At 45.5% G+C, this 23,041-nt stretch overlaps 2 protein-coding genes across 7 annotated transcripts in view; one reads left to right on the forward strand and one right to left on the reverse strand.

The window, feature by feature from the left end:
• WRN (WRN RecQ like helicase) overlaps positions 1–23,041 on the forward strand; it is a 63,192-nt gene that overhangs the window by 1,856 nt on the left and 38,295 nt on the right. The gene's annotated exons all lie outside the window — the stretch shown is intronic.
• PURG (purine rich element binding protein G) lies at positions 1,251–22,964 on the reverse strand. Of its 6 annotated transcripts, none has more exons than XM_085546611.1 (4): positions 22,684–22,964; positions 21,074–21,904; positions 19,239–19,316; positions 1,563–1,699 (listed from the first exon to the last, which is right to left on the reverse strand). In XM_085546611.1, exons 2-3 carry the CDS (start codon positions 21,889–21,891, stop codon positions 19,253–19,255), a joined length of 882 nt encoding a protein of 293 aa, XP_085402737.1. In that variant the 5' UTR covers positions 21,892–21,904; positions 22,684–22,964; the 3' UTR covers positions 1,563–1,699; positions 19,239–19,252. The 6 variants fall into 6 exon arrangements, with proteins under 6 accessions (XP_085402734.1, XP_085402737.1, XP_015716727.1 ...); XM_085546610.1 differs by lacking the exon at positions 1,563–1,699 and adding an exon at positions 16,362–18,653; XM_085546608.1 differs by lacking the exon at positions 19,239–19,316 and having other exon boundaries at positions 1,251–1,699.

Here is a 23,041-nt window from a genome sequence, read left to right on the forward strand (position 1 = left end):
GTGGAGGAGCTGGAGCAGCACCACAGTGCTCACCTACCTGGGGATGGAGTGGTCACAGGTGTCCTTTTTAGGCACAGATAAGCACGCAGAGAGCTGCTGGGGAAGCAGCTCACCTCCAAAGGCAGAGGAGTCACACTGAATCCTGGCCCCATGCTCGCCATGGAGAAAGGGGACAGGACTGCCTACTGGAGCACAGGGGTGGCTGTGAGCCAAGGGGGAGAGAGCTGCTTTCTGGAAAAGCCATCCCAAATAAAAGCACACATAGAAAACATTAGATTGTCAATGATGCTTTGAAACAAATTCAAGTTTATCATTTAGTGTGTGTGTGTGTTCACTTCGTACAAACAGAGGAGAAATACTGTGAAACTTCAAGCTCTGGTCAGCATGTCCTCAGTTAGTGTCCACAGAAGCACCATCAGGTATGGGAGAGTTAGCACCACAGAGTTGTAGGACCTAACTGATAACATGCGTCATTGTTGGAAAACTAGGGACATGGAGATCCACGGGGGACATGGTACAGTCCATTAGAAACAATACAAGGCAATTTATGCGTTGTCATACAGTACAATACAGTCACTGACCAACCAACCCTTTCAGTACAGTACGGAACATGTAACACTTTGCACCCTGTTAACACTAGGGGACTAAGAGACTCTCACACTTTCCTTTCCTTCTGGCCAATTCTGGTACCAAAATGTGCAGGAAGGATGAAAGGCTCGGCCCTTCCCTGACGCGCTTCACAGGGTCCGCACGTCAGGAGAGATGGGTCCTGACAGCCGCAGAAGTGCTCCTTACTTCTGTCATAGTGAGAACAGGGTCAATTGAAAAAGTGCTAAATTACAGTACATCTGCATTTTTATATGTCAACTACTGAACAGCGAAACAGATCGTTTGAAAACAGAATCGGTATTGTACAGTAAGTTCACACTTAATTCTTCACCGTTTCTACACTTGTAACACATGCATTTTATTTCCATTAGTTTGATTCCAGTAGGACCAACATCCTTCAGAACAATGATCTCACATTAAACAAAACTCCCTAAGGAAAATACTGAGCATCACATAAGTTTCAGAAAAATCTGTTAATCAGCATCACAATGTACTCAGATTTACATTTAGGGTTTTTCATGCCATGAATTTCAAACACCTTTTGGTTAATATCCTGAAAACAAATCAACCCCCCCACCCCGAAATGATAATAACAGTAATAATAACAATAATAATAAAACCACAGAAAGAACGGCTGGGGAAACAAATACTCTGTCTGTAGGTACATGCGCACACACATACATGCACATACACATTGAGGGGTGCATGGGTGTGTGTGCATTTGGAGACTGCTTCCTGCAGTGCACAATTTGTTTGATAAACTTGACTCATTTCAAGGTCATTCACATGGGCTGGGAAACACTTTTGGGAAAGAGTTCTAAACTATGGAAAGAAATTAAAAATGTCTCTGCTGGAGAGAAAGAAAAGGTGGGTAAGACATCGTCCGTGTGCCATTTCAACGCACTTCCCATGAGCTGCCTCAAACCCAAACTGAAATCCCCTAAAAGAACCGTCTTCTGCTTAAAAGGTCCTTCCCGAGAAAAAGGTGCTGTGCTATGCATTACATTCAGGCCTTATGTGTGCCGTGCAGCAGAAAATGCTTAACTTTACCTTCGACGAGATGCCAACTTGGAGAGGCAAAAAACTATACCTGTGGAAAAAAACACAGAGACCTGTTCTGCATCCCTCTTCCTTGCCAGCTTCCTTTCCCGAGGAGGAAAGAAAGCACTCAGCTCCCCAGAGGATGATGGAATGTGGGCTGAAATACTGAAAAGCATCCCACTGTGTCTCAGTGCCAGCCAGAAGGGCCGAGGCCCTCTGTGGGCCTTTCTGAGAGGCTCTCCTCATCCACTAGCGCCTGGGTACTGAGAGAGAGCACCCGAGCCACTGGGTGCTAGTTCTTTAAAGCTAGATTTGCAGGGTTAATTTGGCCAGGAGATGAAAAACAGTCTGGAATCTATGTACATTTCCACTTCAAAATCACACAATGGAGAATATAAGAGCATAACACTTTGGGCTGCTCAAAGCTTGTTGCTTTTTAACCACCTTCAATTCTGAATGAATGTCCAAACCCATAAAGCTCTATTGGAGAAGAAAGCCTAGGCTGAACCAAAGTAAAACCAGCTGGTCTCTTCCTTCAAGCAATTGACTGCACTGATATAGTTATTACCCCCCTCATGTCACCAGGGAGCAAATTCCATCCAGGAGCATTGCTAAGGAAAGGCTCCAATGAAGGGCTCCCCTGTGGGCTTCTTGCATGGATCCTTCATTGGGAAGGATGCACAGAACCCTTGCAAGCACTGTGGAATACCTGTTGCTGCAGTAAGCCCATGATGGCTTTTAGAGAAGCAAAAGACATCAGTGGGTTGAGAGGGTATGCTTCGGAATATTAAAACTTGGAACATTCTGCATCCTGAGGATCATCACCCAGGTTCAGATCCTAGAGAATTATGACTTTGCCATTTGGGACAAACTATCCCACTGATTTTGTGCTGGAGAGGCAACTCAGGTCCCACACCAGCCATGCTGAAGTATTGCAGGAATCTAACAAGGATAGGAAAGCACATCAACATGGCTTCTTACCACGTGACCTGCTAAGCCCCTCATACTTCTCTCCAATCTCAACAGCAAACCCAGTGGTTATATGCTCCATTGTCTACATCATTTGCAATTCCTTTAATTTTATCATTATTATTATTATTATTATTATTGTAGTTTCAGCCACAACAACCCCAACAGCACTTTCAGTACAGGCACAATGACGGCTTGTATTGCAATGGCTTGAGCGCAGTTGTTACTGTTATCTGCATTTACAAGCAGTTTCAAGTTAGCTTTCCCGCTGACCCAACCTGCTACTGCAGATTGGGTTCTCTTACCAAAACCGAGAGTATCTGCCACACACTCTTAGCTCTGGTTCTGTCTCACATCCTGCTGTCCGTGCAAATCGAAGTGTAAATTATACCATCTTGCACTATCCCAATCCCTTTCGAGATTTCTCCATATCTTTGGTGTTAAAAACAACCATGCGCTTAGTTCTCTGAATGACCTCAAAGTTTATAGCAACCACATCTGCCTGTATGTCAATGACACAGATGTTCAGTCTATTGGGTAAAAACAATCTTTTGACGGTTTCATTTCCCTCACTTATCAAACTGCTAAGAGATATGCAGTGGAAATTAGGCACCAGACAGTGGGCACATACACCTCAAAATTATCTTCCGATGGCCCCTAAGTAATTAACACCGTGTGTAAGAGACTAAATGGACTGGGGGAAAAAAGTGGTTCAAAACTCAGTGCTAATAGTACTTACAAAAGTGCAGTGCTCAATATAGTCAGAAGCAAAGTGACCACTAGTACTTAAAGTGCTAGTTTTAAAGTTTGTTTGGTTCAGTGTCCAAAACATGGGGAGAACATGTGTGATAGCTAGGGATGAAATCAAAACCAGATGGCACTGCAACTGTACATGCCACACCAAAAGTGCTTCAAATCACACCATTTCAGGGATGCATAACGCTACGGGTCAGCTTGTGAACACATACAAGCAAACGACTGACACCTTTTAGGTTACGATAAAGAACAGCTCCATTAACTCCATCACTATGAACCGATTCAGAAAGCAAAGGGCCACAGCTTACGAACAAAACAAGAGTCTCTCAGAACAGTTACGAGTCTTTGCAACTATGATACTCAAAGTCTAGCAAAAGCAACCCTGGGAAGCCTGCCGAGTGTCTGCAGCAGGCTTCACCAATGCTATCATGCAGTTTACAGAGGAGTCACGCTGCAGACTGCCTCCTTTTACACGCTATCATACAGTTAACCTATTTATGTACTTACTGGTGGGTTTGTATCTATACTTTTATACTTTCGCTTTCTGACTACGCTTTAAGCCGGCTTTTTTCTCTTCACCACCCTATCGGTGAAAGGACAATTAGTGCAAGAACAAGACAATGAAAGCCGCCTAGTAGATATCAACGTTCCTAACATCCGATCTTCGTTTTCATGAAGGAAAACATCCCCAGGAAGGACTTTGGATGTGCAGACATCACCTTAACATGTCTAGCACGCTGTACCACACAGCTGGGCGACTACAAGACAGGAGACACGTAAGAAGGAAGGAAGCTGCAGGAAGACTGGACCAAGCAGTCAAGATATCTGCCTCCACCCAGCTCTGCATGCTCCTTGAAGGAGGCTGGGTGAAGGGAACCCTTCCTGACAGAGGCCAGATGCTGTCCTTTCTTCTCCTTAAACACACAAGACATGCTGCATGCTGACTTCTGCTTCTCCTATTCCAGCCGTTGGCTTTTTTGTTCCCTGTGAATAACCATGTTGACCTGAAAGCCTGGGCAACCTAGGACAGACCTATGAGGACCAGGCAGCTAAACTGAGGGGGATATGAGAGGACGAGTAGAAAGCTGGAGTAGCAGGACCTCAGGAAAATAAACAGTCAAGCTTAGATGTCTCAAAAGGTTTCAGCAGGTACCCAACAAAATGATCACTGAACATCATACCTTCCCAGGCTCTGTTTGCATACTTGTCAACTCTTGCAAGTGTTTTACCAGGCAACCCCTAGCTGGCCAACACCTGATGCATGTCAGCCACGTGCAAAGCTTCATGGAGAAAGCTCTGTTTAAAATGAAAGCATTGGCTTGCTGGAGTTTGCAGTCAGAAGCTGCCGTCTGTGTTTGGCGGTACTTTCTGAGTTCTGTAAATCACTTCTGGGCTGTCAAAACAGGGAGAACCACACCTTGCACGTGTAGTGGAATGTTCCAGGTACGACTGTAAACCTCTTCCTGTACTGAACCAGTCAGCAAATGTCAGAGAGGTGATTTTTCAGAAACAGATAATGCTAATACCCAAGGAGAAAAGGAACTTCAGAAACAGTGCCCCGATTCCAGTGCTGCTCCAAAGACATGTACTTAAACAAGCAAAATCCAAGGTGAGGGATCCTGGAGCTAAGAACACAGATCCTACTGTGCAGACACAGAGCAGGAAAAAGACAAGTCTGGAAAGATCTGGGAGTCGGACAATTTGGGGAGTTGGGGAGTTTGTGAAGCACCAGCTTCACAGCACCTGCAGTGCTGATCCAGACAAGGAAACTGCTGAAAGAATCCGTCCTGTGACCCTGGCTTTTGTGTTTCAACCCTCTGTGCAGCTGCAGGCAGCAGCTACTGAAGATCTGAGCTGGCCTGCTGCAGACATAGCCTGCTCCCACCTAAAGCTCATCAGGGAACAACAGTGCAAACTTGCACATCTCCGCTTTCATAGCAGCGATGGAGACGTGCAAGATTACAAGCAGTTGTTGGACATTATGCTGGGCAAAGAAGCTGCCACATTTCTTATCACACGCACTATGCAGATCTTGCAACGCTGTCATGTATTACCATCTTTTGTATCTAGATACACGGAAAATGTTTTGTTTCAGTAACACTGATCTCAGTGTTGAGACCAAAAGCAAACACTGTATGTACTGAAAATGTGCCAGCATGGGAAGTACAGTACAAAAATTACTCATTTTCACAGTCTTATTTATTTATTGATTTATTGGGTGTTCTTTTCTGATGGTAAAGATTTCTGGCAAATGATAATCAATGGATAATAAATCTAATGCTAGAAAACCTCATCAAATTGCAGGGTAGTTTTCCACACTGCTCTCTCAAGGAAGGTGTCCAAGTGTGCTATGTTTTTGCTGCCTGGGAGAGAGGCCTTTACCTATGCTTGCGACTCCTTGCTATTTCACCTCCACGTGGACTGCAGCCATTTGTAAATAGCACAGCTGTTCCACATTTCCTCCAAGAAGAGCAGTGCACAGGCTGCCTCTCATGCCATGCTGGGACCATCTCACCGCTACCCTGGCACAGTAGCACATGGTGTCCTTTGGGATCACATACAGGAAAGCAAACAAACAGGCTTTTCACACCAGGCTGGTGTTGCACCGAAGTGTCACAGGAAATCATACAGCCTGCACCCTTACCTGCAGCCTGAGTGCTGCTAAGACCTGTTTTTTTAAAGGCATCAGTAAATCCATGCTTCAGTCAGCATGTTCGATTTTCATGCAGATATTCTTGGCAACTTTTCCAGTCACTAAAAAACAACTCATTTGAAAGTTTATGAGAAGCAACGTTTTATTTTTGGAAGCAGAGGCTTTTGCTGCATCGAAGCTTGCAGATATCCGTATGCCACAATTCAAAGCTGATTTTCAGTGACGAATAAAGTGATTCCCAGACACAGCACAGTGCAGAGTAAAATGCGATCCAAGATTGCTCAGTACCACAGGCATAATGCAAACTGAAGACAGGGGGCCATTTTTAATTATATGCAAATGAACAAAATCCAGATCCTGCAGCAGAAAACCAATTCTGCAAAGAAATAATCATCCATCTTTTGCAGCCCTAGTGGTGGTGCTTGAGAAGAAGCTTATTTACTAAATGGCAATCTCCATACAGAGGCTGTCTTACCACTGCCCAAAAAAGGCACAAATGCAGATACACACTACAGCTCCATAGATCCCCTGCCTGGAAAATTCCCAGAGCTGTGGGGATGGTGCCTGGGGACCGAGATGCGCCAAACTGAGCCCACACCAATCGCATGGAAGGAGCCTAATTTCAGCTCCAGCAAGGGAGAGTGTACACCGGCACCTGGAAACTAAATGTTATGAGCCTTGAGTATGGGAAACTGCATCCAGTTCAACTCATACCAGCTATGAATCTAATGCAACCCACAGAAATAGAGCTCTGAAATTTGTGCTTTGAAATGCACGCTTTCAGCATACAGCAGGAAAATCATATGCCCTTAAATTATGTATAAGTTAAAACATCTTTTCCGTAAAAGCATTAATGATGTGTAAAACAAAATGATATCAAAAAAATGCAGCAGGCTTTAGAATTTCTGCACTTACATGATTATTTACATGTGAATGAGAAGCATCTTGTCCCTGCACAAAAATATCCATCATGTAGGATGACAGAGAAATGCTTCTTTTTGTGTATAAGAAAAAAAAAGTGTAAAGTCATGAACTCTTGGAATGGTCCAGAAAGGGATGAAGGAAACCAAGCAGTAGGTTCAGAGCAGTGAGAAACAACCTATACCCAAAGCTGCACGGTGAGAATATCACATGGGGAAAGAAGCGTGCAACTTTTTTCCTGGTTTATGGCCAGGAAAGACAGCCCCTTGTGTGGCCACCTGGATGAACCTGGAAGGGCACCCATGGGAGTGATATATGTGTGATGAATTCATTCACAGGACCTTCTAACCACAGCTGCTGCTCCTTCTTCTGAGGGATGCTGCCACCACAACCCCTCTATTGCAGCAAGCATTGAAGCAGCAGAAAATAGAAAGTCAGTAGGCATGCAGGGACATCTGAAGTCTAACTTCAGAGCCTTTGTGCATTTTCTGAGCCTAGAAGCATTAAACAACTACATATCTGCTTTCTAGTCCTAGCTGGATACCCACCCGCATAGCTGGGCATTATGGTCTGCATCCAGCATCATGAAACTGAAGGCAGCCAGAGAACACTGACACGATGCACTTCTGTAACAGTGGAGCCTGACGATGGGAACATTGGACCATGGGGACTGCACGTTGAAAGCAAAACATTTTATTACTGCTGGCTAAGCTTCGTAATGTACAATTATGAGTAAGGTAGAGGTTGTATGCAGATCACTTTGCCTGCCACCAACTACAGCTTCTGGAATTAAATGCTGCAGCTGTTGAGCAGTATGTACAGTATCTATTAGTAGAAAGAAAAGAGGGTAAGGTGCAGTTGAAACAGTGGGGGGTTTAGGCTGGCAGAAAGCAAGGTCTTTACTGACAGCAGCCAATGACCAAGTATTGCATCAGAAGCAGAGAGCCCCCAAAATGCAGCCCTCCAACTCAAGTTCTTGCCTGGTTCCTATGCTGCAGCACCAGTACCATGCAGGAAGAGTGAGAGGGGCCAGCCTTGGTCAGGGGCTCTGCAGGCACCAGGCTGAGCCTGGGAGTGGCCAGAAATGCAGGCAGGTGGGTCACAACTCATACCTAACTTAGCCATAAATCTCTGCACATAGAGGCCTGGTGTTGACTCAGATCTGTGATTTCTGTTTTGTTCTCTTTAGGCTTCCATACGATATTTTTGGCTTTAAATGTCTTTCTGAGATGGTTTCTAAAAAATGTAAGTTTCTTCCAGCAAGAATCACACCTTCAATCTAAGACAAAAAATAGGTTTAGCTTTCATAGATGTCAGAGGTGGTTAAAAAAAAAAGAAAAAAAAAGCTATTTTGGACCATTACTGAAGCGTACCCAATATAGTTGAACAGCAACAGCTTTTTCAGCCCAAATTAGTTTACCTTCACAGCCAATCTTCTACAAGCAGCTTAAAATTGCATCAAACTCCATCCAGAGGAACACTTTGCTCTAATCTCCTCTGATATTGCAACTCTTATTTTGCATTGGTTTCTGCATCAAGGGGGAGGGAAAAAATCCCTCACTGGTAAAAGAGAGTTCTAGTTTTTTTCTAGTACAAACCTACTGGTTTTTATTCTTTAATAAATAAATCTAAAAAAATTGCTGGCTGGCTCGAAAGCCTTTTGTGGAAGGTTGAAGTGAAGCCCCTCTGCAAGTGCGTATAAAAAAATGTATGTTCTTGCTAACTTAGTCCAAGCCTTCCATCGGAATCACATTTTCTGAACCTGGTAATATTTAGCATTATGGAGTTCCATCATATAGCTGCCTGAGACTGCTTCAGTTACCAAGGCTTGTGAGCTGGACAGGATAAAAGATCTCTGCTGGAGATGCTAGCAAGAATGACTGCAGAAAAGGCTCCTGAAAGACTGGCTGCCAAAAAGAGGCTGGTGTTTAGGCTGAGGTGAGTGAAAAACACCCATGTTGTTGTCTCCTGCTTTTCCTCTTTCACGCAGCCTCACAGCTGCAAAGAGGAAGAGGCTGGCAAGGGGTTTGAGCAGCTGCAGAGGGCACCCCAAGATGTATCGTAACAGTTCAAGGGCTGCTGCAGGGTTGCAGCGTGGACAAAGAGTGAGACTGTTGCTGCGTTTGCTGTGCTTACCTCAATGTCCAGATACCACAGTGGCAAACCATCCCTCCAGTGTTAATCCAGTGCACCTCTCAGGCTCTGAAAGCAAGCATGGGTGTTTAGCTAATTTATTTTTTTATTATTATTTTCCCTCTCTGTTTTAAGAGGGAAATGAGCCACTTGTATGCAATTAAAAAAATAGCAAGTCCAAAGTTAAAACTCATTACAACCTAAAAAAACCCAGGGCAATACAAATTTGTACTTCCTGTGTTATTGAAACTTGAGGACATCAAGTGTAATGAAGCAGAATGGAAGAGGACGTGAGCTTCTTCACACTGTCAAAAGTCTAAGAGGCTGAGGAGGGTAAGAGGATCCCCTGCCCTAAGTGACATGAGAATGATCACAGAATGAATAAGCAAGAGTCACTAAAAAAACTGCTAAGCTAAATAACTACTGCTTTACTGCAACGTGACCCACAACCTCCAGAAACTTGCTTCAACCTACAGTTAACACCTGTGTGCTCCCAAATTCCCACTGTCCATGCAACAATTGCTCAAGCACATGAAGGCTGCAAAACAGGATGCCTTTAGTTATTGGAATGGTTAAGGCCAAAGAACGTCAGACACAGGCTGCTATCTACACTGCTCTAGTGACCTTGATGTTTTGCAACGAGATGGAGAGAAATAATAAAATACCAATTGAAAAGATATGTTCTGAGATAACAGGAACGAGGCTTGGTTCACCTCATCGACTGCTTGTTCCCAGCCTTCTAAGTAAGGGTTTGAGCCAAAAAGCTGTCTTCCTAATTCTGCCAGGTTGAGGGCATTATGAAGCCTGATCAAAGTTAAAAAGCTGTCTTCAGTATTTTAGAGATTAACAGAAAACTTTGGCCTATAATCTCTGGGCTTGCAGTACATGCTCTAAACCTGCCAATGGTCATCAGGGGGCTTCTTTCATTTGCAGCAGATCACTGCTGCCTGCAGCAAGGTGCTGCACATGGGAAGGGTGCCATGGAGGCTTTTCTTCACCAGCCTTTTGTGAGAGAAATAAAAGCAATCATGAGGACACTGCAGCTTTAGAAGACTTGTAAGTAAAATATTTATTTTATGATTATGAGTGGAACAAGAGATGGATGCTAAATTCACGCTCATTGACAACATTCACTTGCCAGAGAGCATTTAGAAGCCAGAAACCCATACAATAAATACCTTTATTTTCCAGAGAGGAGGATGAAGTGGTAACCTACCAGATAAGGTGGAGCCAGGGAGACCAGAAGTGACTGGAAAGGTATTTGGTGTGAACACAGACTTTAAAAGTCAGTAACAAGATAGCACCTGCCTCACCTGCTCAAGCTCCTCTGCCTGAACTTAGAGTTGCCTTTGGCTTTTCATTTGCTCTCTGGAGGCAAGATCTTTTTTGCATCAGATAATTCGCAAACAGAGAGTAACAGCAAAATCCTCGATGCTCCTTGTGCTCCCCCAACATTTAGAGGTAGGTGAAGTTTGAGGAGGAAAGTTCTCCTCCAGTGCAATGCCAACCTTCTGTGCAGATGCCAGACTTTGCTAGCTGGGAGCCCCAAAGTTCTCTGGTTTGCTCCTAGCTGTGAAGCTGTCAGGGTCTACTGCTGTTAGCACAAGATGTGCTTCAGCTCACCATTTAGGACATTAATGCAGAACAGAATGGATAATTAATTTATGTTAAAAATACCAGGGCTGCATTGGCACATCCAGCCTTCTCTGAGGAAGAGAATGAAAGAAAGAACAACTGCTGTGTGACAGATGTTAGTCATTATGCTTAAATGCGCTTCTGGAAGGCGCTCAGATATATGTGTCAAATGATTAGAGCAATGCAAGATGCTGCATAGAATAGGAGGAACTTCTTTATAGCTAAACCTACACAAAACTGTTGGATCACCTTGCAGTAAAAATGCTACGAAAGAAAATCCAATTAACTTTCAACACAGATTAAACTTCTTGGAAATAGAAACAAGACAAAACAAAAACAAAATAAAATAATTAAAAACAAAAACAAAAACAAAACCAAAAACAGCAGAGCTCTTCAAGCAGTTATTTTGCATTCTTTTGACAGTTAGATGATGAGCAGATTTTGAGGCTGATTTGCAAGAATATGTATTTTCCTCTCCATCACACACTCCTGGTTTACCCAGGTCTGGGGATGCCTACAAGGAAAGCCTACAAGGAGGAACATATCTTGAGCTTATGACTGCTGAAGCAATCCAAATCTAAATGTTGTGAAGATGGGGAATGTCAATGAAATAATAATATTGAGGTGAAGGCCTGTTATTTATTTTTTTCCTATGTCCTAATCAGAAATAAGTGGAGGCATGAATGTTGTTAGGTGGTGTTTTGTCAACCTACCATGTACAAAACAGATTTATATTGTCAGGCTTCATGGAAAATGCATACTGTGATATTTCAATAGCCCCGATTTTCCAAACTATTAAAGAAGGGCAAAAACTGTTTGGACTCTATGTAGCCTATGCAGAAAAAAACATGGAGAAAAACAAGTCAACAGTTGGAGAAAGAAACAGCCTAAAGGAGGAACAGGTTATAATTTCTACAATTAGCTCGTTTAATTAGTATCACAGTCAGTCTGCTGGAAGATATCAAGAGAGGTCCTGTTGAGGTCTGCCTGCCTTGGGTGCTGCTCTTCTGACATGTAAACTGATGATTTGAGGATGGATAATAATTATTTAACCTGCAGATGGCACAACCCTGGGAAGGACCGTAAGCACTGAGAACTGAGACTGATCTCGGACAAGGTCAAGAAATTATCTGAAAAGAAATAAAACACAGTTTGGTCAGGATAAATGCAAGCTTCTGTGTCAAAGCAGGAAAAAGCCTCTCTGCAAAGACTGAAAAATGATTGCCTTTGTCCTAGCTCAGCCACAGAGGAGCTGAAAGGACACAGTTTGAAACAGTGCTCAAGTCAGCAAGCATGCTGTTGTAAAACCCAGCACACTGAGTATATAAAATCTTAAATTGTTTGTAATGCTTTTGCTTGAGGCTGGCAAGATGGCAACACATGTTTGTCACTTGATTTTGGATTTTCTAATTCTGTGTTCAAGAAAGAGACAGACTGATCAGAAAGAGCCTAGAGAAAAGAATCAGTAAGAACGTGGCAAGAACTGCAAACTACCATCGGTGGAAAGCTTTATAAATGCCTAGAAGAGGATGCAGAAGAGACCTGACAACAGTCTTTAATTATGTAAAGAGCTGCAAGCAAGAAAGGAAACAAACTGTTTCCATAACTCCTCTTGAGAATGTGGCCTGTAAGACTAAAAGAGACAGAATAGGTTGGACAGGAGGAAAGGTATCCAACAGTAAGCAGGGTGAACCACTGTGAATATCCCTTGCTGGAGGTTTCAAGAAAGCAATTTTTTTTTTCTTCACATTGTTTAAATGGAAGAAATACAGATGCCTTTGTGCTGTGTGGACTCTGAAACATATCCTTGTAGACACCTCAGCAACAGCAGATTTAAGTTTACTGTCAGATACTTCCTTTGTGCCATTCTTCAAACTGAGTTCCAGCCAGGTTGAAGACCAATGTGAGGGAGGCGTCTGGTTTAGCTAATCTTTGCCTAGGGGTCACCGTTGATGTTCTCTCAAGGTCCTTGCCAACTCCATCATAATACATCCTATTAAACATCCCTGTGTTCTCCTCACCCTTAGATTTGTTTGGTCCTTCATGAGGGGACGCTGAGATGGAGGAGTTCTTGCACAACTCGTGAGACACCATTCAAGGTATTCAAGATCACAAAAACAAATCTATTTGACAACTCAGCATCTTTCTCAAGAAGACAACATGCCAGTATAGTTTATACAAAGCACCAGAAAAAAAAAATTGGAAAACTAAGTAGAAGTCAGAAAGTGTCAGAATTAAGGACTGAGTAATCTTAAATTCTGACCTTTGGATATGCAATTCCTTTACAACTGCCTCTTCTTTTCTAGCATATAGATTTCTTTTTGATCCATCATTCTGCAGTTGTCCAAGTTTTACCTTCCAAACACTGCAGACATACCTATCTAGTATGTTGCATCCAAAATATCTTCCTTGTTTTTCTTTTAGAGACATCACTATTGATCACAAAAACTGCAATGCCAAATGAGCCCAACTTTCTCACACTCCACTGAGGTAGGGAGGTATCACTGACTACAGCTCATTGTAGCACTGGGGAACATAGGCATAGGCAGAATAAAGCCAAAGTTAACTGGGAGGCCCGGTTTTCGATGCTGGCAGTTTATGTGGAGTACTTGCCATTATTACAGCACTTCACTTGTTCAAAGGAAAACATGGCTTTCAACAGTTGCTAACATTGGCTGCTTCTGTTAAGCAGGCCTCAGAGTACAAGCACTGGGCTCCAGGCACTGAAATGCTATAACAGTGATGATCACTTGCAAAGAACCTTGTTAAAAACTGCACAAATCCTTTGCAAAAATAGCACAGAACACGCTTTTGGAAAGCTGTTTGCACAGTGGGGCCAACCTTTCTTTCCCTCAAATCCCTTCAGCCCTTACTGAACCCTTCTTCCCCAGTGCACAGGAACAGCTGTCCAACAGGGAAGTCACTCCCACTGGTTCCTTATGCATAAAAAGTACACGCAGCGCTGCACACATTGAGATAGCAAGGGCAAACTTCACAGGCAGTCAGCACTTGCATGCTCCCCTAGGCTTCTGCATGTGCCCCTGGACAAGCCTAGGCTACCTCTAGCTAGGCTGGACCTGAGCAAAGAGGAGGGCTCAAGTGCTGGCAGTGCCTCCTCTTCCCCATACCATAGATGGAAGCACTGCTCTGCAATTCCCTGGGGCATGAATCCGGTCCTTGCTGCCTACCACCCCCTCCTGCCTTTCCATTCCTCTAACTTGGTGGGAAGCATGTCCCTATTCACAATCCCCTTCTCCCACTGTTTCTTGCCAACGAAGCACATTGAAAACAACCTCCAGATGGGAACACATGCAGAAACTTGAGGTTAACCAGCAGCTGACATGGAAGGTATCTTTTCCTCAAATTAATCTGTTCAGGGCAAATTAGCAAGATTAAGAAGTGGCCAGATGCAAAGCCCTTCTACCTGTGGAAGGGACTTGCCCTACAGTGACTAAGTGACCTTGCAGCCACATCTTTAACCAAGAGCTTGGACGCAGGAGCTGTTGCCCCTTCCTATTTGACAGTAGCACACAGGACAGGTTTAAACACTTAAAAGGCAGCATACATCCCTGTAAATAAGGTACACTGCCCACATTCTGAACAGCCAGTGATTCCCCCATGCCTCACGATGCATTTTGAGGTAGCCTGTCAACTAGGGAAATGATCACAAAGTAATTAGCGAGAGCTTTACTGGAGTGGTATTAGGGTACCTCGATGTTGGGCTGATGTTTGTACCTCTGCAGATGGTATGAATACAAAACATGTACAACACGCACAAAAAGGCCAGCGTGTAACACCAGTGTGTAGATGTCCAGAAGTTAATGTAAAGACAAGGCCCCTGAGGCTGCTGGCCTATGTTTCGCACGGCGCCTTGGCATGCAGCAGGAATTCTAATCACATTAATCACAGAAATGCCAAAGCGCCATCCAAGTTCTGAAACCTCAGCGTATGCTTTGACATTTCTGGAAAAACAATTTTTATTCAATGTCACCTACCACTTTCCTTAACATTATTAAAGAAATTAGGATGTAAGAATTTTCTCTTGGAGAAGCCAGGTCTCTAGCTTCTCTGTTAAGTGCCAGCAAGAAAAGCTACCCAGTGATTCCTACAGGTAATTCCCCTGCCATATTTCATTAGGGGAATGTCAGTGGAAAGGCAGTGTTTTGGTCATGCTGCCGCAAGCTGTAGATATCAGGACCTGTCTGAGATCTCTGTAACTCCTGGCACCCTATTTTATCCCAATGTTTTTAAATATCATCGATGGAGATACAGGTGGGGAACCAAGCATGGGCATGAGAAAACATTAGGAAGAACAACTCCAGCACGATGACAACTGGTAGCACCAGAATTATCGTGTAAAAACTGGTGTCAGCCTATTAAAGCTTCTGTGGGTTTGGGAAAAACAGAGTGGCAAAAGACGTGACTTCAACCTCTTTCAAATGCCTGAGCCCTGAAGAACCTCATGCCCTCAAGCCCAGGGTGTTTTCCTGTGATCCTACGGATTTCAGCCAGTTTTAGACAAGGCTGAATTAGCACAGATGTCCACTGCTGTACACGCATAACCCCAACAGGCCAAGAGGTAAGAAGCCACAAGCACCTTGGATAAGGAGGGAGAAACTGCAAAGCTTCACAAGAACCACAGCCCCACATGGGCTGCATGCCCGCAAGAGAGAGCAAAGCACAGCAGGTGGGTTTTGCTTTTCCACCTACTCAAATCTGCTTGGTTTTGCGACCACACAATGAAATTTTCACAACTCCAGATGAAAATAACACAACAGTGGGGTCAACAAAAGACATCACCATGGGTAGTGTGAAAAATACAGGTGACACAGCCACTGCTGAACAGAGACAATGCCTTATAGACCCATGGACGGAAATAGCACCATCAGTCACCATGCATGCAGAGCATCATCCCTGAAGATGAGAACAGCTTCAGCCTGCAACCACTTCAGGCTTGTGTCTACATCCCCGTCCAGCATGATGAGGTCTGAGACTTGAGCCCAACAGGGCAGCTACACAAGCACATCAGGCTCACACCAACACATCGGGAGCCTTGCCATCATCAGATGATTTCTGCTCAAAGCACCCATGAGGGGGACTAACATGCAAGTAGCTTGTGATGAGTTCAGTGTAGCCTTGACTTCCAGTCTTTCTTGGATAAACTAGGTATTTCAAATGCAACCTTTGTCTAAAAGGAATGGAGGAGCAGGGAGGGGAAGGCAGATTTTAGTCATCACAATATGTTAGGTCATTAAAAATAAAGGACATTTTAATTTTGGAGGAGACAGCATAGAAAATTAAATTGAAGGTATACTTTTCTTTAAGAATTACTTTAAAATGTATATATATATACCATATCTACAGCAAAAAGTATGCAATAGAACTGAAACCTGCTTATTCATTAATTTTACATAGGGTGCAAAGTCTGCACAATAAAAATACACACTAATAAACTCTTTTCTGCTAGAAAAATTACGACACATGGATAAAAAAGCTGCAAGTCAGGAAAGCAACAGGTTTCCTGGCCACTACCAGCTGCCTTCCACACAATTTCAGGTCTCTGGAACAGGCCTTGGGAAATAAATGGTGCAAACATTAGACTACAACATCTTCAGCAGAAAAAAAAAATGGATGCCAATGCACATTTTGATAATTGAATAGGATTTTATTTTTTTTTTTAAATAAAGGCCGTTTTTTTATCCTTACAATGGCATATTTTATGAATGTAAAGGTTTGCAGAGTAGAGGGATTTTAAAATGGGGGATGCAATGTGACCTGTGGAGCAGCAACTGGCTGTTAACTGCAGCTCTTACTTTACCTGCACCACGCCTTGAAGTAAAGTTTTCCCTTCTCTTGCCTACGTTTTCTTTGCAGCTTCACTGAAAACCTAAGAAATGAAAGTGCTTAAAAGCCAAAATCCTAAAAGGGCCATGATAAGCAGCAGGCAAGGTGCTCTCAGTGAAATAATGCGTTTATCCAAACTGATAGTATGAGAAACTGCCTTTTAAGCCCCGTCTTTAGACTGTGTACTTCAGATAAATAGATTATTTTGTTACGAGCTACTACAGGCTACAACATACTCACATAAATATATCAATGCCTATACGTGAATATGAATTTTTATATATTGAGTACATACAAGAAACACGACAAAGAGCAGATTACTGCCACGGCTGCATCTTTCAGGGTGGAGCCCACCATGCGTGTCCCCAAGATGTGATTTCTGTCTGGGGAACCTGGCCACACGAAGTCTTCCAGCCCCTTGTCAGTGTGCTGCTCTGCTAATCTTCTGCCAAGAAAGGCAGCTTCTTCGCAGCAGGTGGGGGTCAGCTGGCAAAGCCTCCGTAACACCTTATTCTCAAAGCAAGCCCTTGTGGGACGGCCCAAGTGTCTGCACTGACCCACAGGAAAGCTAAGCACAAGAATTTGGTGTGGCCCACGCTACATCCTTGAAAATCTTGTTTGTCAGGCTCAGCATCAATGTTCAGAGCAGACCTGAGCTGCTGGAGAGCCGCAGAAGGCACTGCCACCAGCTCAGGCTGTCCAGCAGCACTGCATGCTACATCTCAGAGTCCCACTTTGATGAGCTCAGAGGATCTGTACCAACACTCCTGTCCAGGAACGGGGTCAAGAAGGTACAACAGGTCCGTACCAGACACGTGCACGCAGGATACGACCTCTTCTAGATTCAGATTGCAATGCTGAAGCACCCCCTGCCAGACCAGTGGCAGAAACGTGCTCCTATTATTTACACAATATAAAGTGCATTAGGATTTTCTTATTGAACTGACAGACTTCTGTCTGGACCATACAATTTTGAAACAGAGGTGAGGACTTTAATAGGAAATTTTCTCATGAGAAAAGAGGTTCAGACTGGTACTCTTCACCCTGTCCTCCTAGTATTGTTTTTGGCCGTTCTTTCTAGTGCAAATAAGCTTGTGTTTTCTCAAGTTTAAGGGACATGGCAGTTTTAGAGCACAGGGAATGAACATTTGACATGCATAAGCATTGCAACGGGCCCTTCTGCACACAAGCAGCCTACGTTATTGCTGCTCTCCGACGTTGAAAATGCACTGCCAAAAATAACGATGAACCCGTTTCCAAATCTAACTGGTACAATCTTGCATTGCTACATTTTGAGTTAGTCTGTTTTATCCTCCAATGACAATATTTGCAAGCACCAGTGCTTTACATTTCCGTGGAAACCTGTCGCTAGTGGTTTACCCACTGGTCGTTGGCTGTGAATGTGAAGATCCCATCCAGTTTTGGATACTAAGGTGCATCCCACATGGGGAGAGTACATGCATTAGTGAATTCCATGGAACCCGGCCCTGCCTCACAGCAGGCAAGCACTGGATTCCTGGCTGCTATTTACAATACACTAATGCACTCAGAAGGCCAATTAATGAACTAGGTAAAAGATTTAAAAGAAAAAAAAAAGGGGTTAAAGATACCAGTCTAACTAAGATACAGCCAGCTGCATTTAGTTACCCTTTTGTCAAAATGGCAAGAGAGTAGCAATAATGAAAGCCATTTTGCATCTCATCTTTTTTTTAAACAGAAGACATAATGAATAAACAGGCCTTTTCAATCACTTTGCCCATTGCAAGTATTTTCCTTACTAACACCAAAGGAACAGAAGGAATGCATGACCACTTACAATACACACCTAACCTAAGCAAATTCCAATGCGGCAGCTTTTACAATGCATTGACACAGACGTGGACTTGGACTGGGAGATGTCGAGTGCGTAGGGGAGGAGTGCCACACGGGAGCGGGAAGGCGAGCATAAAAGAGTTGTACATTCATAGCTCCAGTTGGTTGGGATCTGTAATAAGTTCATTGTTACTCCAGGCACTGTGATGGGCAGCAGCAGCCAGCGACGCGCTGACTTGTGCATCCAGGACTCGCTTGCTAAACTCTGGTTTCACACCAACTGGGATGAGAAGTTATTGTCATGGTTTGCTAACCGAACCTGTTAAAAACATTGCAACCAAAAGCCTAGAAGCAAAGACGAACCAGTACCCCATAATGCCTCTAGCTGATTCATTGTGGTCTGCTAGCAGTTCAAGTGGTGGAATGAGAAAATCTCTTACAGACTTGAAACAGTGCCTGAAAGAGCAGTCTGTGCAGAAATGCATGGTTGTTGTGATGCTAAGCCAAATATTTGCTTGCTGTAACTGCTATATGTAGTTGTATGGAAAGGGCGAATCACCTAAAACAGTGAAATTAACTTCCTTACTCTCTGTCACAACTGTAACATTTCCTAAAGGTTCTTTGGTGACTTTGGTGCAAGCTTTTTTTTTTTTTTTTTCTTTTTTCTTTTCTTTTTTTTTTTTTAAGTTAAAACAGATGGACTGTTATTAGTACCCAAAATAAAGTCCGGATTATCCTCTTAGTTCCCACCCCTGCCTCCCCAGCATCTCTTGATATGGTTAATGTTATAACAGGCAATAGCTTTTGGATTTAGTGTGGCCATGCAGCGTGCAAGTGGGTCCAGACTAAGAGTGAAGATAAATACCTTTCTGAACAGATTTACAAAAAAAAAGTGGAATGGTTGAGATGGAAAACATCTGGTCCACGTGCACACTTGGCCACTCTGCAAAATACAATGCAAGTGATTATAAATATCTGACTAGACAGAGTAACACATCCTTCAAAAAAATCTTAAAGGTGGACAACACATTATTTGAAGTACCTGGAGCTCAACCAAACTCCCAATGGTTTCAGAAGGAGAGGAACCAGCACCCAATGCCTGAAAAAGCCCCTTGAATGATATACACCCATTTTTGAAGAAATGACCAAGAATTTTCAAAGTCTTCAGGCCTGCTAATTTTATGCATTTTCCCTCCCAGCATTCTTCTGGCAAGGACTGTAAGGTTCAGGTTGCAGAGCTGCCAGCGGACTTTGCACAAAGCTAGCAGTCAGTAACCAGGCATCAAATTGCTGGATTTCAGCTTCAGCTTCAACAGGGCAGGAAGGAGGTGATGGCAGGGCACTGGTATTATGTTGTACTAATAACATCTGTAAAATCAACGTGACAGAAAATCTGACACCGCCTTAGCCATGGCTTTGAAAATGTGTTACAGATCAATAGGACCGAGATGCATTTTGGTACGGATCAAATGGTGCACCAAACCCCCCAAAGGTCTTCCTCACAGCAGGAGGAAAGAAATGCCCAGGTGTTGTCCTCGTGTGTGTAACAATTGTGGCCGTGTTCATCTCACAACTGGGAGGGAACCCTGGAACCTCAATCACTGCAGCCATCTGGCTCAGCACACCCGTTCCACAGCCTCCTGCCAGAACCCACAACACCCCAGCTACAAAATAGCTTCTGAAATTTTGAAGAATGCATTAAAAAAATCGTCAGCCCCGCGTGGGCAGAACACGGATATGAAGAATGGATTATGACTTGTTGCCATTAATTTGGAAGGCTTAGCACTCGAGCACAGTTCCACTATCCTGGGATACTCAGGTTATTTGGTTAGCACAAAACTACGAGATTAATAACAAATCTTCTGCTCTCCACTAGCACAGTATTAAAGGTCCGACTGGTTATTGAGATTTCATCCACAAAGAACATCGTTTCAAACTCGATAACCAGCAGATACCCATTTTTAAACATCTCCCTCTCCTCATACATGTCTGAGCAATTAACACGAAGACAGTTTTTGCAGTGAGTGCCCTATGGCTCAGCTCTTCAGCCTTTTTACTGAGTACAGGCAGAGTTCAGTTCCAGAAAAACTGCCATAAGCAGAAACCGATACATTTCAGCGTGAGGGTTTTTTCTGCACCACGCTGAAGTGCAACACAAGCCTTATCTAGACTATTTAAAGGTCAGAATGCAGTTTTGTTGTTTTGTTTTTTGTGCTGATATGTATACTTTCATAGTCTTCCGCACTCAAAGAAGCTGACTCATACAGACTTGGGAGGTTGGTACTTTCTTAAGAAATACAGAGATGTTTTGGGTGTAATATAGCATGATGACCAGACTCCCATAATATTACGTACTGGAGTTAGTACAGACTATCAGAAAAGGACTTTACAAAAAAAAAAAAAAAAAAAAAAAGGGGGCAACTTCAAATTACTATAGATGAGTCCCTCTCACCAATATCTGCTTTTTGTTTTATTTTGCCAGACGGCCAGTTCAGTGCACTCTATTCGAGACCCTCTTGCTCTTCACCACTGTCCCCTCTGACATCCATCCTTTTTTCTTTATGGCTGTTGCAAATTCTCCTCATCTCTTCTTCATACTTGATAAAATTTTCCCCAAACCTTGTCCACGCTTTGTATGGAACTGTGATGGTGTTACGGTAGGGTGGCCTCACCTCACTTACCTTCAGAAAAATGCCATACCTGTTGGATCCCACATCAAAGTAGAACCTCTTGTTGTCCACTCGGAAGGAGGTGCCCTCAGGGAGCTCAGGGGGCTCATCTCCCCCAGCCCTGCGATCCTCCATGTCCCCCTCGCCGTACTCTTCAATCAGCTGGACCAAAGCATCCCTGAACTCGATCATCCCTTGCGCCGGAAGGACGATAGTCTGCTCCTGTCCCAAGCTGTGGCCAAAATAACCAATCATGCCAGGTCCCCGGCTCATTGTCTGCCTGATCCGCAAGAAGCGGCCCCGCTGATTCTCCTTCAGGTCAAGGTAATATTTTCTGTTGTCCCTCTCGATGTACTCTGTCTTGAGGACGCTATGAGGGTGCTCTTCGGAGCCCACAGAGCCTGAGGGCGAGGGCGGCGGGTGCTGCTGGCGCTGCCTCGAGTGCTGCTCCTTGCCATTGCTGTGCTCGTGCCTGTGGCCACCTTTCAGGCCCAGGTGGGCGTAGTGCTCAATGAAATCACCCAGGCAGTCCTTCAGCTCTGCGGCCACCGACAGGGAGAGCGTCAGCTTGCTTTTCCTGATGTTGTCCTGCCTGCCTCTGCCGATCCAGACCTCTGCGATCTTCAGGAAGCGGCCCCTGGAGCTCTGCTTCACGTCCAGATAAAATCGCTTTTTCTGGATGTCCACCCTCTTGGAGGCCAGCTCCTGGATCTCCATACAGCCCCCCTGAGAGGGGGCCGTGTAATGGTACTGCTGCTGGGACTGGGAATAGATGCTCCTGTGCAGGCTGGAGCCCCCCACGTTCCTTCCTCCTCCTCCTCCTCCTCCTCCTCCTCTCCCTCTTTCCATCTTTACCAATCAGCTGGAAACAACACATAACAGAGACACAGATGGCAACATCAGCACCAGGGGCCTGTTCTGCTTCCTGGTGGTGGCTCTGTTCACTGCTGCTCCCCCTACCCAGCCGCTTGCATCCCAGCTCCCCGCTGCCCCTGTCGAAGCTCCGTTCCCCGCCCTGGTGGCCACGTGTCCCCCTGAGCCCCCTACTCATTAGCTAATGCCCCCGGCCTCAGGTCCCTCCGTTCTGCCTCCTGGCACCTCCTGTGACCTTTTTCCCTCAGTACTGACGATCGCCCATCAGGACCCTCAGTGCCACAGACCTCCCGTGGTGGCCACCCCACGCCGATCCCTCCCGACCCCCCACACCCTGATTCCTACCCCCACCCCACAGGACACCGTGCCCCCCCGGCTGTTCCTCAGGCCCACAGCCCCCATCCCTCTCTCACCCGTGGGTGCTGCTGCGGGCACTGCCCCCATCGCCGTTCCCAGCACGGCTCTCCTGCCCGTCGGTGCCCCCAGCGCGGCCCCTCTGCCCCCCCAGCCCCGCATCTCCTCCCCGGTGCCCCCGGTGGCGCTTCCCGGCGCCCCCATAGTGCCGTCGCTGCCCCGTGGCGCTGCCCAGCATGGCATCCCCGCGGCTCTGCTCCCCACTGCCCCCACAAGGGCCCCCGCGTGCCCCCGGCTGAGTCTCCCGTTGCCCCCCGGCATCGCATCTCTCCGCTCCCCTTCCCAGCTCTGCTCGGAGCGGCCCCTCCCGCTCCCTCCGCGCCGCACCTCCCCCCGCCGCTGCCCCCGACTCACCCCATAGCACCCATCGCCGACGTTGCCCTTCACCCGCCGCCGCCGCCGCCGCCGCCCGCAGCCGGCAGCCCGGCAGCCCCGCCGCCCCCCGCCGCGCAGAGCCCCGGGCTGGCGCTCCCCCGCCGCTCCGCCCCGCCGGCCCGGCCCGGCCCCGCCCGGTGGAGAACGACAGCGGCGGCACGGCGGTACGGCGTTAAGGCGTTAAGGCGGTGAGCGCCGCCGGCTCGCCGGAGGGTTGCGCGGCCCGCCCGGCCACGGGACTACAGCGCCCACACTGCCCCGCGGCCGGCCGGCCCGCCGCGCACGCGCGTCACCTCGGGTAACCTCCCGCCGCCGCGCTGAGGGGAAGCGGGGCGAT

This window comes from Coturnix japonica, chromosome 4, assembly GCF_054131305.1.
Source record: "Coturnix japonica strain WE chromosome 4, WE-NBRP24, whole genome shotgun sequence".
In the NCBI taxonomy this organism is placed as follows: Eukaryota; Metazoa; Chordata; class Aves; order Galliformes; family Phasianidae; genus Coturnix; species Coturnix japonica.

Bases quoted from the DNA above. Each gene is read 5' to 3' on its own strand.
- PURG (XM_032444591.2), bottom strand. From the start codon at position 21,891: ATGGAAAGAGGGAGAGGAGGAGGAGGAGGAGGAGGAGGAGGAAGGAAC.